At 49.5% G+C, this 14,510-nt stretch overlaps 1 protein-coding gene across 2 annotated transcripts in view; it reads right to left on the bottom strand.

Moving 5' to 3' along the window:
• Window positions 1-4,880, bottom strand: part of LOC103178687 (platelet-derived growth factor subunit A) — a 29,386-nt gene extending 24,506 nt beyond the window's left edge. For both annotated transcript variants that reach the window (XM_042341087.1, XM_042341088.1), the window contains exons 1-2: window positions 4,538-4,880; window positions 2,009-2,105 (exon numbers count right to left, since the gene is read on the bottom strand). In XM_042341087.1, coding sequence (XP_042197021.1) covers window positions 2,009-2,105; window positions 4,538-4,597 — 157 coding nt within the window. In that variant the 5' untranslated portion in view covers window positions 4,598-4,880. The remainder of the gene's footprint in view (window positions 1-2,008; window positions 2,106-4,537) is intronic.
• Window positions 4,881-14,510: the final 9,630 nt, after the last annotated feature.

The following is a 14,510-nucleotide window of genomic DNA, read 5'->3' as shown; positions in this document are numbered from 1 at the left end:
GAATCCCAATTTCCTGCTCCTTCCTCCATCCCCTTTCAGACTTTCATTCTTCAAGTGTCATTCATTCCCTTCTAAGCAAAATCAGTGGCCGAGTTTTCAACTACCACGCCATCAAACTTCTAGAATTCACTGCCTAAATCCCTCTGCCTTGCCCCATCTTTTTCCATCATCAGATCTCACCTGACGACTTTCCTTCCCGACCATACCCTACAGTCACCTCCTCTTTCTCTCTGACTCGACATCAAACTCTGCCATTGTTAAGCTCTCTGAGATGTTCCCTTATGTGAAGGGCACTATATAAATGCACACTTTTGTTACTGTTAAATTTTATAATTGAGTTAGCTTCACTTTGGGGGGAACATTCCACAAGAAACCATTTCGTTTTTGGATTCCTCCTTCGCACTTCCAGTAACAATCTGGAGTTGTTGCTCCCTCTCTGGAAACAGTCTTGTTTCATTTGTTATTTTTCTATTGATGCTCTGGTGCTTGCAAGAAAATTAAAATACAATAATAATGCTGGCATGTGATATAGCACCTTTCACACCAGGAGATCATCTCGCATGGCTTCACAGGAAGAGTGTAGCTTTGTAGCAAGAAAGGTTGCCCTTGGAATTAGTTTAAAGTGTTAAAATTGATGGACTGTTGACACTTCGCAAGGTCCACTGAGCAGAGCACATAAAGCGGACAGACACTGTGTGCTCGCTACATAAAGTGAGACACCATTTCCTGGCTCAGTGAAACACATATTTGGTGAAATAAGTTTTATTGTAGCTTCTTAATCATGTGGTGTTATTTGATTGGAGCAGGAGGTGCCTTATGTTTTCAAATCGCAAGAAAATATTATGTTATGGGCACATTTGACCATAACATTGTCCTGAAGGTCGAGGTTAGTCGGAAAAAGTAGCCCTACGGTTCAAAGAAATTTGGTCTTAAATCTCTTGAGAGTGGGGTGGGGGGGGGGGGGGTGGAGAAGGCAAAGATATTAAAGGCCGTGGGGGAATGGGCAGTGCAATGGGATGAGACTAGACAGCTCCAGTGGGTGGGTGGGGGGGGGGGGGGGGTGAAGCAAGCACCAGCACAACACTGTGGGACTTATGCCCTCTTCCTGTGCTGTAAACATTCTCTGATTCTCTTAAATCCTGTGTATTGTGACTACATTCCAATGCTCTCCATTAGTCACTTGGACATGGGCGATGATGGAGATGGAACTGACTAGCAGAGGCATTGCTAAACATAAGATCTTTAAGCTTATAATAAGCAGGAAGCCAGACCAGCGCCTCCCTGCCAGCCTCTTATCCAGCAGCCAAGGTTGGGTTTCTTTCTGTCCTCTGAAGGTTAGGGCTCTCGAAATATCAGTGCGATGGGGAGGAGAGGTGGGGGGGGGAGTAAATGGCAATGACATACAATTTTATTTTGATTAAGTCTGACACATGCAGAAACCTCCAATGCTTAAGAGTATCCAAGCCAGACTGAGAAACAACACCCGCCTGTGTAAATGTAGAATTAGCGCAGGCATCGCAAGGCGTCTCAGTGAGTGCCATGGGGAATAACTTGGCACAATGCAATAGAATAATAATCCTTGCATTTTGGGGGGGGGGGGGGGGAGAGCATAAGCCCTTTATCACGCGGGAAGGAAGTCCAGAGGACTTTGAAGCGAAGTGACTGTGCATTCGCAGGCGAACGTGGTGTTGGGAGTCCTTTAACGTGGACCGCGCTGCGTTCCAAAAACAAAAGAAGAAACCTTTGAGTTAAATAACTTTTTTTATTATTTTTTTAAAAAAGCTGGGAGTTTATGGGTTTTGGATTCTGCCCTCTCTTGTGACTGTCTGTGTTTGTACAGAGAGCGGTTGATAAACATTACACCCCCTGTAAAACCTTATGGATCGCTCTCTCCAGGTACTGAACATTTCATTGCTAAAATTATTTCTGACAGTGGGGATGGGCTGGGGCTGGGGGGCTGATATTTATATTATATATATATATATATATCCACACAAACAGGATTTACCTACGGATTCAATCTCCAGGAGGCGCTGAAGATCACTGATGCTGTAGATTTCACTGTGTGCCAACTTCTCCAGCAATTCTTGCGGAATCTCGGCTTCCTTTGAAGTAAAAGGTTGCAAATGAGCTAATGACATACCGTGAACCTCCCCCCACCCCCTCACACACACACCTGCACACTCACACACACACACACACACACCCTCACACACACACACCCTCACACACACACCTACACACTCACACACACACACCTACACCCTCACACACACCTACACCCTCACACACACCTGCACACTCACACACACACACACACACACCCACACACTCACACACACCCACACACACACACACCTACACACTCACACACACACACACCTACACCCTCACACACACACCTGCACACTCACACACACACACACACCTATACCCTCACACACACACAGACCCACACACACACCTGCACACTCACACACCACACACCTACACACTCACACACACCTGCACACTCACACACCCCCACACCTACACACTCACACACATATAGAAACACACACAAGTCCCAAACCGCAAACTCCTGTGCAATATGTTTCACAACTGCAAAAAAAAGACAGCAACAGCAGCCCCCGGGGGGGGCTCCAAGTGTGTGTGTCTGTGTGCACTTGTGTGTCTGTGTGCACTTGTGTGTGAGTGTGCACTTGTGTGTGAGTGTGCACTTGTAGTGCCTGTGTGTGAGTGCAGAAAGCGAGCAGGGAATCAAGAGGAGAGGGGGGAAAAAAACGTGGAAAAATATAAACCAGGGACTAAGATGCCCCTGAGATTCGGCCGGGGGGGGGTGGGGTGGGGGGTGTGGGTGGGGGGGGGGTGTTGTGCTGTGGGTGGGGGGGGGGTGGGTGGTGTGGAGCGTTGTTGGAGCGCACTTTAAGATTGCAGCGGTTTAAAGGGTTACACAGATCAGATCCCCCACTTTGCAGAGCCTGGATCTCAATGAGAGGAAGGAGTGTGTGTGGGGTGGGAGGGGGGAGAGAGAGAGAGAGAGAGAGGCGAGGTGGGGGGGGGGGAGGAGGGGGGAGCAAACATCAAAGGAACGGTGAAAATGGGGGCAGCTTTGCTATTGAGTGTGACTTGGGGAACACGTTATGAAATCGATGAGAGACTGTGGCAGATTGAGAGCTAAACCAGTCCCAGACTCCATGGATTGCTCTCTCTCTCTCCCTCTCTCTCTCTCTGCTAAATGTTGTCCCTTTTCACTGTAATGTACAGTGCTATTTCTCTCTCTCTCCCCCCCCCCCCCCCCACCCCCCCCACACACACACACACACACAAGATCTCCAGGGGTTCAGAAAGCAAAGCCCCACATCGTTAGCTTTCACTGGTGCACAGACTTCACAGCCACAAAAGCAGGAAACCTGTCACACAAAGTGAATGCTTCTCACGCACTAAAACTTCAATCGACCTCCAAATAAATCCAGTCAACTCTTCAAGTTGTAACTGGCGTTGGGGGGGGGGGGGAGGGGGTCTCTCTTAAAACCCCACGATCTAAACAAAAAAAGAACACCCCCCCCCCCTCGTTACACAACTTTTGTGGGGGTTAAACTATCTGGTCAGGTCTCAGGGAGACGTGGAGAGGACCTTTCCTGTAACCTGTCTTAGTTTGTGGGTTTCCATTTCAAACCCTTTTTTTGTGTGTGTTTTGCACAAAATTAATTTCTTCTGTTCTGTACATATAGTTATATATGTTATATATAGATGCACACTCACACACACTCACACACACACTCACACACACTCACACACACTCAATCACTCACACACACACTCACACACACAGACACACTCACACACAGACACACTCACACAGACACACTCACTCACACAGACACATTCACATAGACACACTCACACACTCACTCACACACACACTCACACAGACACACTCACACAGACACACACAGACACACACACACTCACACAGACACACACACACAGACACTCACAGACGGACACACTCTCACACACACACTCACACATACACACAGACACACACACACACACACAGACAGTCACACACACTCACTCACACACACACACTCACAGACAGTCACACTCACTCACACACACACACACACACACACACACACACTCACATTTCCTGTAACTCGCGAGTTACCCCACAATCCGCGATCGGTAACTTTTTGTTACACCAAAAAATAAAAAAAAAAGCAAATGCTTTACAAACTCTGCGGGTGGTGGAAAAAAAAAGAAACTTTGCAACACCTTCTGCGCCGAAGAAACACTTCGCAGAGTTTCTCTACTGCAACATAATACTTTACAAAATCTCCCTTTCCCCCCCACCCCCCACCCCCCCACCACCCCCCCACTGCCCCCTTTAAACCTCCCCCCGTTACTCCCGACACTAAGTCGCTTCCTTATCCGCACGTTTTTGATGCAAAAAAAAAAGAACATATCCCCTCCACACGAACAGCGCACAAGAGATCTGCTGAAGGCAGAGGGGCGAAGGGCAGTGACTTACCTCAGTGCGAGCGCAGCGACAGTGGAGAAAGCATAGGATCAAATAAACGGCCGTTCTCATTTCGGTTCAGTGTCGGTTTGTTTAAAGGGAAGAAACCGATCATTTAGGAGCGGAAAGGGCGCTCCTGTCGCGCGGAAAATCGGTACCATCCCTCGGGGAAAGTAACCAGTGTGCGAGGATTTCTTCTTTCACGTTTGGTTTGTGCGTTTCCCCCCCTGAGCTGTGGGCTGTGGCCATCAGCAGAGCGGTCCGTACATCTGCATATTTGTTTAGATCACAAACCAAACAGATGAACCCATAAGTCAACACTGCGCTGCGCTGATCCGCCCATCACCTGTCTGCCCGCTGGAGGGCTGGGGCTGGGGCTGGGGCTGGGGGGGGGGGCTTTCCTCTGGGAATGGGGAGGGAGGGGGGGCTTTCCTCTTGGGAATGGGGAGGAGGGGTGGGATCTTTCCTCTGGGAATGGGGGAGGGAGGGGGTCTTTCCTCTGGGAATGGGAAGGAGGGGTGGGAGGGGGTCTTTCCTCTGGGAATGGGGAGGAGGGGTGGGAGGGGGTCTTTCCTCTGGGAATGGGGAGGAGGGGGAACTTTCCTCTGGGAATGGGGAGGAGGGGTGGGAGGGGGGGGTCTCTCCTCTGGGAATGGGGAGTGGGGGTGGGGGGAAACTTTCCTCTCTCTTTTTTTAAACGCCCCCCAAAAAAAATTTAAAACAAAGTCAATTTACTTCCTCGCAGAGGGGGAAAATAAACCCCCAAAACAGCCACGAATCTCGATTGATCTCTGTGGACTTTCTCTCTGTCTCTCTCTCTCTTTCTGTCTCTCTCTCTCTCAAAACAGATCAGTCTCGAAACCGCACAATTTTTTTTGTAACCAATAAAAAAAAACCCGAGAGAGAGAGAGAGAGAATAAAAGGGTGAAAAAAAAAGCCACACAAGGGTCGGTGTCTTGTCTTGTTGAACGAGACGGGCAGCGTTGGCAAACTTTTCTCCTCTCTCTCTCTCCTCTCTCTTCTTCTCTCTCTCTCTCCTCTCTCTTCTTCTCTCTCTCTCTCTCTCTCCTCTCTCTTCTTCTCTCCTCTCTCTTCTTCTCTCTCTCTCTCCTCTCTCCTCTCTCTCTCCTCTCTCTGTGTCTCTCCTCCTCTTAAATCCTCGGTAGTAACGTGTGAGTCCTCCTTTGCAGTTTGCTCGAGAGAGAGAGAGAGGGAGAGAGGGAGAGGGAGAGGGACGGGCAGTGTGGGTGTGGGGTGTGGGGGGAGAGACACAACTCCCCAGTCCGAACCGAGCGACCCTCCCCCCCCCCCCCCCTCCCCCCCGGGCACAGAAAGCCAACCCTTTGGCGGAGACAACCGTAACTCCTCTAAAGGGGGTGGGAGTGAGAGTGGGAGAGAGAGAGGGGGGGGTTAGTGGTAGTGGAGGGGGGAGTAGTGGTGGTGGGGAGTAGTGGTGGTGGGGGGGGGTCAGTGAGGGTGGGGGTAGTGGTGGTGGGGAGTGGGTCAGTGGGGGGGAGTGGTGGGGGGGGTCAGTGGTGGTGGGGGGGGGTCAGTAGGGGAGCTAGTGGTGGTAGTGGGGGGGGTTAGTGGTGGGGGGGTTAGTGGGGTTAGTGGTGGAGGGGGGTCAGTGGGGGGGGGTTACTGGTAGTGGGGGGGTTAGTGGTGGGGGGTTAGTGGGGTTAGTGGTGGAGGGGGTCAGTGGGGGGGGGGTTAGTGGTAGTGGTGGGGGGTTAGTGGTGGTGGGGGGGTTCAGTGGGGGGGGTAGTGGTGGTGGGGTCAGTGGGGGGGGTCAGTGGTGGTGGGGGGTTCAGTGGGGGGGGGTTAGTGGTAGTAGTGGGGAGGGGTCAGTGGGGGGGTTAGTGGTAGTGGTGGGGGGGTCAGTGGGGGGGGGTTAGTGGTAGTGGTGGGGGGGGTTCAGTGGGGGGGGTTAGTGGTAGTGGTGGGGGGGGGTTAGTGGGGGGGGGTTAGTGGTGGGTGGGGGGGTTAGTGCGGGGGGGTTAGTGGTAGTGGTGGTGGGGGGTTAGTGGGGGGGGGGTTAGTGGGGGGGGTTAGTGGTAGTGGTGGGGGGGGTTAGTGGGGGGGGGGGGTTAGTGCGGGGGGGTTAGTGGGGGGGGTTAGTGGTAGTGGTGGGGGGGGGTGTTAGTGGTGGGGGGTGTTAGTGGGGGGGGGTTAGTGGGGGGGGGTTAGTGGGGGGGGGTTAGTGGTAGTGGTGGGGGGGGGTTAGTGGTGGGGGGGTTAGTGGGGGGTTAGTGGTGGGGGGGTTAGTGGGGGGGGGTTAGTGGTGGGTGGGGGGGTAGTGGGGGGGTTAGTGGTAGTGGTGGGGGGGGTTAGTGCGGGGGGGTTAGTGGTGGTGGGGGGGTTAGTGGGGGGGGTTAGTGTAGTGGTGGGGGGGTTAGTGCGGGGGGGTTAGTGGGGGGGGTAGTGGGGGGGGGGGGGTTAGTGCGGGGGGGTTAGTGGGGGGGGGTTAGTGGGGGGGGTTAGTGCGGGGGGTGCGGGTATTTTGCGGCAGCGAAGTGATCCAGAACAGCCCTTCACTAACTGTTTGGCTTCACATCACGTCGCCCTCTCGGCCACAGCTCAGATGAGCCCAAACTCTCGCAAATCTCCAAATATATCCGCCCGGAGGGGGGGACCGGTCATACATGTGCTGTGGTCTTCAGCACTGCTTTTTTTTTTGCGCTCTCATCCACATACACACACACACCACACATACACACATACATACACACCACACATACACACCACACACACACACACCACACATACACACACACACCACACATACATACACACCACACATACACACATACATACACATACACACACACCACACACACACACACACCACACATACACACATACATACACACCACACACACACACACACCACACACACCATACACACACACACACCACACACACACATACACACCACACATACATACATACATACACACACACACACACATACCATACACACATACATGCACTACACACACACACACACCATACACACATACACACACATACACACCACACACACACACCATACACACATACATACACACACATACACACCACACACACACACACACACCACACACATACACCACACACACACGCGCGCACATTGGATGGGACTGACTGCACGTTATGTGGTTTGGATGGGGCGCAGTTTACTGTGGATTCAATGCGGAGACTCGACTCATTACGGAGAACCCTCGGCCGCACTGTGCGGCTTTATATATATATATATGTATATGTGTTTGTGTGTGGGTGTGTGTGTGGGGGGGTATGTGTGTGTGTGGGGGGGGGTGTGGGTGTGTGTGTGTGTGGGGGGTGTGGGGGTGTGTGTGGGGGGGGGTGTGGGGGTGTGTGTGTGGGGGGGGTGTGTGTGGGGGGGGGTGTGTTGTGTGTGGGTGGTGTGTGGGGGTGCGTGTGTGTGTGGGGGGGGTGTGTGGGGGGGGGTGTGGGTGTGTGTGGGGGGGGGTGGGTGTATGGGGGGTGGTGGGTGTGTGGTGTGTGGGGGGGGGGTGGTGTGTGTGGGGGGGGTGGGGTGGGTGTGTGTGTGGGGTGTGTGTGTGGTGGGTGTGTGTGTGTGGGGGGGGTGTGGTGTGTGGTGGGGGGGGTGTGGGAGGGGTGTGTGTGGGGGGTGTGGGTGTGGGGTGGGTGTGTGTGGGGTGTGTGTGTGTGGGTGTGTGTGGGGTGTGTGGGGGTGTGTGTGTGGGGGTGTGGGGGGTGGGGGTGTGTGTGTGTGGGGGGGGGTGTGTGGGTGGGTGTGTCTGTGTGTGTGTATGTGGGGGTTGTGGGGGGGTGTGTATATGGTTTGTGTGTGGGGGTGTGTGTGTGAGGGGGGTGTGTGTGGGGGGGTGGGGTGTGTGTGTGGGGGGGGGGTGTGGGTGTGGGGGTGGGTGTGTGTGTATGTGGGTGTGTGTGGGGGGGGGGTGTGGGGTGGGTGTGTCTGTGTGTGTGTATGTGGGGGGTTGTGGGGGTGGGGGGGTGTGTATATATGCGTTTGTGTGTGGGGGTGTGTGTGTGTGGGGGTGTGTGTGTGTGGGGGGGGGGGGTGGGGTGTGTGTGGGGGACTGTATATTGAGCTCTGTGACCGCAGTGACGGGCGCAGCTTTGTTGTGTAGTGTTGAGCTTCAGTTCTCCCCCCACACACCCCCACTCTCTCTCCCCCCCCCTTCCTCTCTCTTTCTCTCAAACCCCTCTCTTTCTCCCCTCCCCCTCTCTTTCCCCCTCTCCCTTTCACCTCTCTTCCCCCATTTCGCCCCTATCCCCATCTCCCCCCTCTCTCCCCACCCACCCCTTTCTCTCCCCCCTTTCCCCCTCCACCACCCCTTTTCTCTCCATTATCTCCCCCTCCCCCTTTCCCCCTCCCACTCTTCTGCCCTCTCCCCATCCCCCTATTGCCCCACCCCCTTTCTCTCCCCCATTCTCTCCCTCCCCGCTTTCCCTCTCTCCCCCCCTCTCTGCCCCAGTCTCCCCCACCCCCCTTTTCCCCTCCCCCTTTCCCTTTTCCCCTTGCCCCACCCTCCTTACCCCCCTCTCGCCCCTACTCCCTTCTCTCTCCCCCATCACCGCTCCTCCTTTCACCATCTCCCCCTCCCCCCTTTTCACCCTCTCCCTCCTTTCACCCCCCCCCCCCCCCCCCCCCCCCCCCCGGGGGGCTCAGATCAGGAGATCCCTGCGATGGAAATGTTTGGGATGTTTTCTGCGTTAATTGAATCTGCTGCAAATCATACGAAATGCAACAGTACTGAATAACTTGAGGGCTCCAGCAATGGGCAAACTGGGAACTGAGGGCGGCCGGTGTCCTGGCCTCTCACCCCCAGGAGCGCTGAGGAGGGGGGGATTGGCATGGAATTTGAATCGTCACCCCCTCCCCCCCCCCACCCATCTTGGAGCGGTGGGTTTTAAACCCACCTCGCACTTCTCCCAAGATCTGTGATCAATGCAATGAGCAGCACATCCACAACACACCAAAAATACATGATCTGACAACGTTCATAGAATCATAGAAACCTAGAGCACTGGAGGCCATTCAGCCCATCCAGCGAGGACCAGCGCTTGGAGGAACGTGCCCCTTAACGCCCATGACCCTGCCTTATCCCCTCCCCCACTTCACAATCATACCCTCCTTTTACCTGTTTGTCTCTCCTCCCCTCCACTCCACCATTTAGTCACTACGCCCCAAAGTTTTGAAATTCTCCCAATCCCTCCACCTTGCCCCCTCCTTCACTGCTTTTCAGATCACAACTGAAGACCTTCCTCTTTGACTGTTCTTGTGGTCACCTCCTCCCTCCCCTCCAGTTTGGCCTCAGGCTGCGCCACTGTTAAGCACTCCGTGTGAAGGGCGCTATATAAATGCAAGTTGTAGTTGTACCTAATCTCCCCCAAACTATGTTTCAAGATTGCTGTCAATCGATCAGAGACTTGTGTCATTGCATTTTTTTTTGGTGGTGAGGAGAGAGAGAAGAGAGAAGGTGGAGAAATGCAATGTAAGTACATGGCTCTGTCTTTCATCTGAACTCTTCTGAAAGAACTTTGGAAAAGCTACCAGACACAACAGGAAACGAAAAACAACTCATCTGCCAGATGAAAGAATTGGAGTAAATTAACTGGTTCAGGTGGAAAATGAACATCTGTATTGATATTTCCGTGGAGTGTGGCACCGATAGCCAAGCTTCCAGCTCACCTGGTGGAATATAATATGTTTTGAATGTGAGGGAGGGCAGGGAGTACAGTTTATTTCTTGCGGTCTTCACATTCACAACCAAAGCGGCTGATTTAGGATGTAATTATACTATTTTTGAGTCTCATATTCTGGGTCCTATTTGCTGGATCCATTCAAATTTTCATAACTGAGATGGATAGATTTTTGTTAGATTTTTGTAAAAGTACCAAGGGATATGGGACAAAGGCAGGTAATTGGAGTTGAGGTACAGATCGGTTGATCTAATATAATGGTGAAACCAGCTCAAGGGGCTGAATGGCCTACTCCTGTTCCTATGTTCTAATTGTATTGAGTTCACGGACTGGTGCCTGAAAGATTGGCAATTCTGGGGATTAGTTGCTGGTATCTGAAAAGACAATGGGTTCGTAAAGGGTCGGGAAAATCCTATTTTTCAGGAGATCACTATGCAAAAGCACTCTTCCTTTAATACTGCATCTACCCCGTAGCGATTTAGGGCGGTTTTTGCATTTGTATGGCGCGAGGAAGCACCCTGCGCTTTGTAAACTCTTCATCCTCGCATTTTATATGTGGTTTCCCACCAACAGAGATGACCGGTTAGTTATATTTTGCAAAGCCTGTGAAGATGCTTGAAAGTGAGCAAATCACATGACAGAGCAGTTCAGTTTTAAACCTAATGCCGAGAGAGAGAGAAAGAGAACACAGTCCAAAAGGTGGTGAACTTAACAACGAGGGAATATGTGATAGGTCAGTCTACGGTTTAACTGCCCTGTTTCACCTAACTCCGGACACGCCAGACCCACGTTGAACTGAGCAAAAGTATGTTCGACTGGTAACAGATAACTCGAGACATTTTTTAATCAGTGAAGCGAACAGGGCAATGGCATGGCAGGAACTGGCATAGACTTGTCATTGTTCTGCCTTTGACTGCGTTTCTACCAGGCGCTGTTAGAATGATTTTCCACCATTGCTTTCCACAAGAGTAAACGTTTTAAATCTTTCACGTTTAGCAAGAGCCATTCGGCAGCAGCAAAAAAAATGGCCCTGAAACAGCATAAGATTCACTGTCAGATATGTAAGATCCAGAGAGTACGATAATTCAGGGAGACTATATATTTTAAAAGTAATAAAAGTCTGAATGATATATTTAACCGAATGGTGTCTTAGATTTGAAAACTATCCCCTGAACACCTTCTAGAGTCACCGTTCTGAGTGTCATAGGAGAAAACAAAACGACTGGAATTCATTGTTTGATGGGAACGTCAATGTTGTCCGCAGTAATTTATTATGTCATACAGATTTCACTCCGAGGGGACCCCAGCATTTACATTTCAGGATGGGGCGGAGAGTCTTTTGTGTTGTGGGCTGTAAGTCTAAAATCTCTCTTACCCCTGCTTTAGCAAAATGACGCTAAAACTCTACAATTGGAACTTGTGCTTACAGGAGCCAGAGCCTCAGATACAGTGATTGCGGCAAAATATGCAAAAGCTTGACCTGAACACGACTAATTGTAACTTTACTGATACAGGTGCCTACACGACTCAAAAGTAGGTCCTACCTCCTTTCGGGGGTAATAAGAGTGCCACTAATTCCTTACATAGTTGTTAAACAATTGTCATTTGTTATGTATATTTGCCCTTTATCTTGCTGCTATCTTGGAGATCAATTGGCAAACATACTCTAGTGAGAAGCAGGTTGTGGAAGGGGCGTTGTAAATGGAGGGGGTCACTAATCCCCTCATAGCAGTAGTTTTGTACATCAGTATCACAATGAAGGGCCTCTGAACAAGGAATAATGGACAGTTAGGAGAAAGTTTCAAGGGAGCAATGCAATTTGGCTTTAAACGATATCATAAACGACAACAACAAGGTAGAACAAACCTTACCTGGAGCAGGAATCTGCTTTGACTCTTCTTATCCATTATTTTTCCTAATACACTAATTATTATTATTAATTTTCTGGAACATATATGTATTAAATAAAAGAAATCTTTCCCAGTGATATCCCAGCTTTCAGAGTCGCTTTTAATCCTTGTACAATGACACAATGAGTTCCTATTACAGCCCTCTGTTGAGTAAGCAAATAACATTAATACACCAATAGAAGGCTATTTTGTTATTTTTGCAACCAGAATGATTGGATTTTTCATTAACTTGAACAATACATTGTGGCGTGTATTATTTCTCCATAAACAGAAATCCTTTGTTTCCCCAGTAAAATGTGCTTTTCCTGTCAGATTTTAAGTAATTTTATCGCAATACTGTACAGTATCCCCCCATCCTGTTATGTAATATGCAGAGAAACTTCCCAGCTCAATAAATAATGGCTACAGTGTTCTCAAGTTACAGACTGAAGTATTGTGCAGAAAAACAGAAATTACAACACATTGTGTAAATGAAGGAAGAAGAGTGGGGAAAAGGTTTAAGGTTGCAAATTTGACAAGGGTGTTCACCATGTCAAAGGTTCAACTGCTGTGTCAGAACAAGCAAACTGAAAAATAAATTAAGAGTTTCAAAAGGAGAGTTGAGCAAAACGTTTTTTCTACACAAAGAGTCGCAGCCTTGTGGAAGAAGAACTTGCATTTTTATAGCTCCCATCAATTCAAAAGGTCTCAAAGTGATTTGTAAGTAATAAATGCTAAGTATAATGACTGCTTTAATAGGTAGTCATGGCACACAAATTGTGTCCAAACTGTCAGGAGGTTTTTGGGGTTCAGCCGGGTTCCTGACATGTGTGGAAACCCATCACCAAGCTCAAGAGTATCCAAACTGTACACAGATCTACATATGTGGCCATGAGGTGAATAGCTAAATCATCTGGAGGATTTTTGATTAGACACTTAGATACTCTCATTTGGAATAGTGTCATGAAATATTTAACATCCCCTGAAAAGCAGATAGACTGTATCTAGGCTCAATACCTCTGTCAATGACATGATAAGGCACCATATCAAATGCAAGGATTGTTATATTATTATGTGTATTATATTATACACTGCTGCTTTAGGACAACAGGGGACACTGGAGTGTGTTCACAGGCTTCCACAAATTTCCGTTCACATTATGTTGCATGTAGCATACAAAGCTTCAAAACACACTGCCCTATCTGTTATCACTGGTACCTTCCTTTCACAGCTGATGACATTCAACACAATTTACCTCTTCATGTCACGATATATTAGAAAAAAGGTGACCCTTTTTAAATAGCTACCGTTTGATATAGCGAATCAAACAGGAAAATAAAACATGAAAAGACTTTTGGAGAAGGCAGTCGTAATGATGGATATATCCACTCAAGTATGTGGCAATCAGTCAATCAAGCTGTGACATTTGCTCAGCATTGGAAATTGTACGTGCAATAGTTTACAACCTGGCAGTTGGGGAGTAACGCATTCCGATTCTGTGATGCAATCTTGGATTTAGATGAATAGCATATTGCGGAAGGTAAGTAAGTGATTTCGAATTGACACTTTGCTTGGAGCAAACTGATGTTGTTCCCTCAGCAGCCAAGTGCGAAATGAAATTGCTCTTCATTACATTGGAATACAAAGCTAACACGATTTCAGAATTTGGCACTTGCGCAGAATCGAATGTTTGCCTTTCTTTAGAAAACTTTAAATGCTGTTTTTTCTGTTGAAAATAGTTGGCCGTCTTCCCGAGAGCTTTGCTACCGAGTCCCACAGTTCCTCCGCCTCGCCCCCTCCCTTGCCTCCTTCAAGACCTGTTTCAAGACCTTCCTCTTCAACCATGCCTTCGGTCACCCTCCTACCCCTACCCTCCCTGCCCTCCACCTTCAGAAACCACCTCCGCCAGGTGGTATCGGTGGTGGGGTGTTTCCGATCGCCACCTTTTCCTTCCTGACTTTCACAAAATCCCTTAATCCCTCCTCTCCAGAAACTAGTTGCCATTCACTTCAGTAGCTGGCAGCTTGTTTGAGTTGTTAGTACTCTTGCTTTTTGGTCAGGTCTGGTTTGAGGTCCCAAACAGAAACTTACTGGCTGAGTACTACCGGAGCAAGGCACTGACAGAGATATTAAACTGAGATCCAATCTATCTGTTTATCAGGTGGATGTTAAATATTCCACAACACTATTGCAAACTATTTGTTTGCTACTCCAGTTTATACTGTACCCATGATATATTGCTCCAAATATGCAGCAATAACCCTTCATTAAACATCTAGATGTATTCCAAATAATCCATAAACTTTAGGACAAATCTCAACAACAAGAAAATTGCATTTTAAGCACCTCTCCTAAATGATAAATGATAGCCAATATGGGTTCAT

The sequence above is a fragment of the Callorhinchus milii genome, unplaced genomic scaffold (genome assembly GCF_018977255.1).
Source record: "Callorhinchus milii isolate IMCB2004 unplaced genomic scaffold, IMCB_Cmil_1.0 Scaffold16, whole genome shotgun sequence".
Taxonomy (NCBI): domain Eukaryota; kingdom Metazoa; phylum Chordata; class Chondrichthyes; order Chimaeriformes; family Callorhinchidae; genus Callorhinchus; species Callorhinchus milii.
This window is presented reverse-complemented; position numbering and strand designations above follow the sequence as displayed.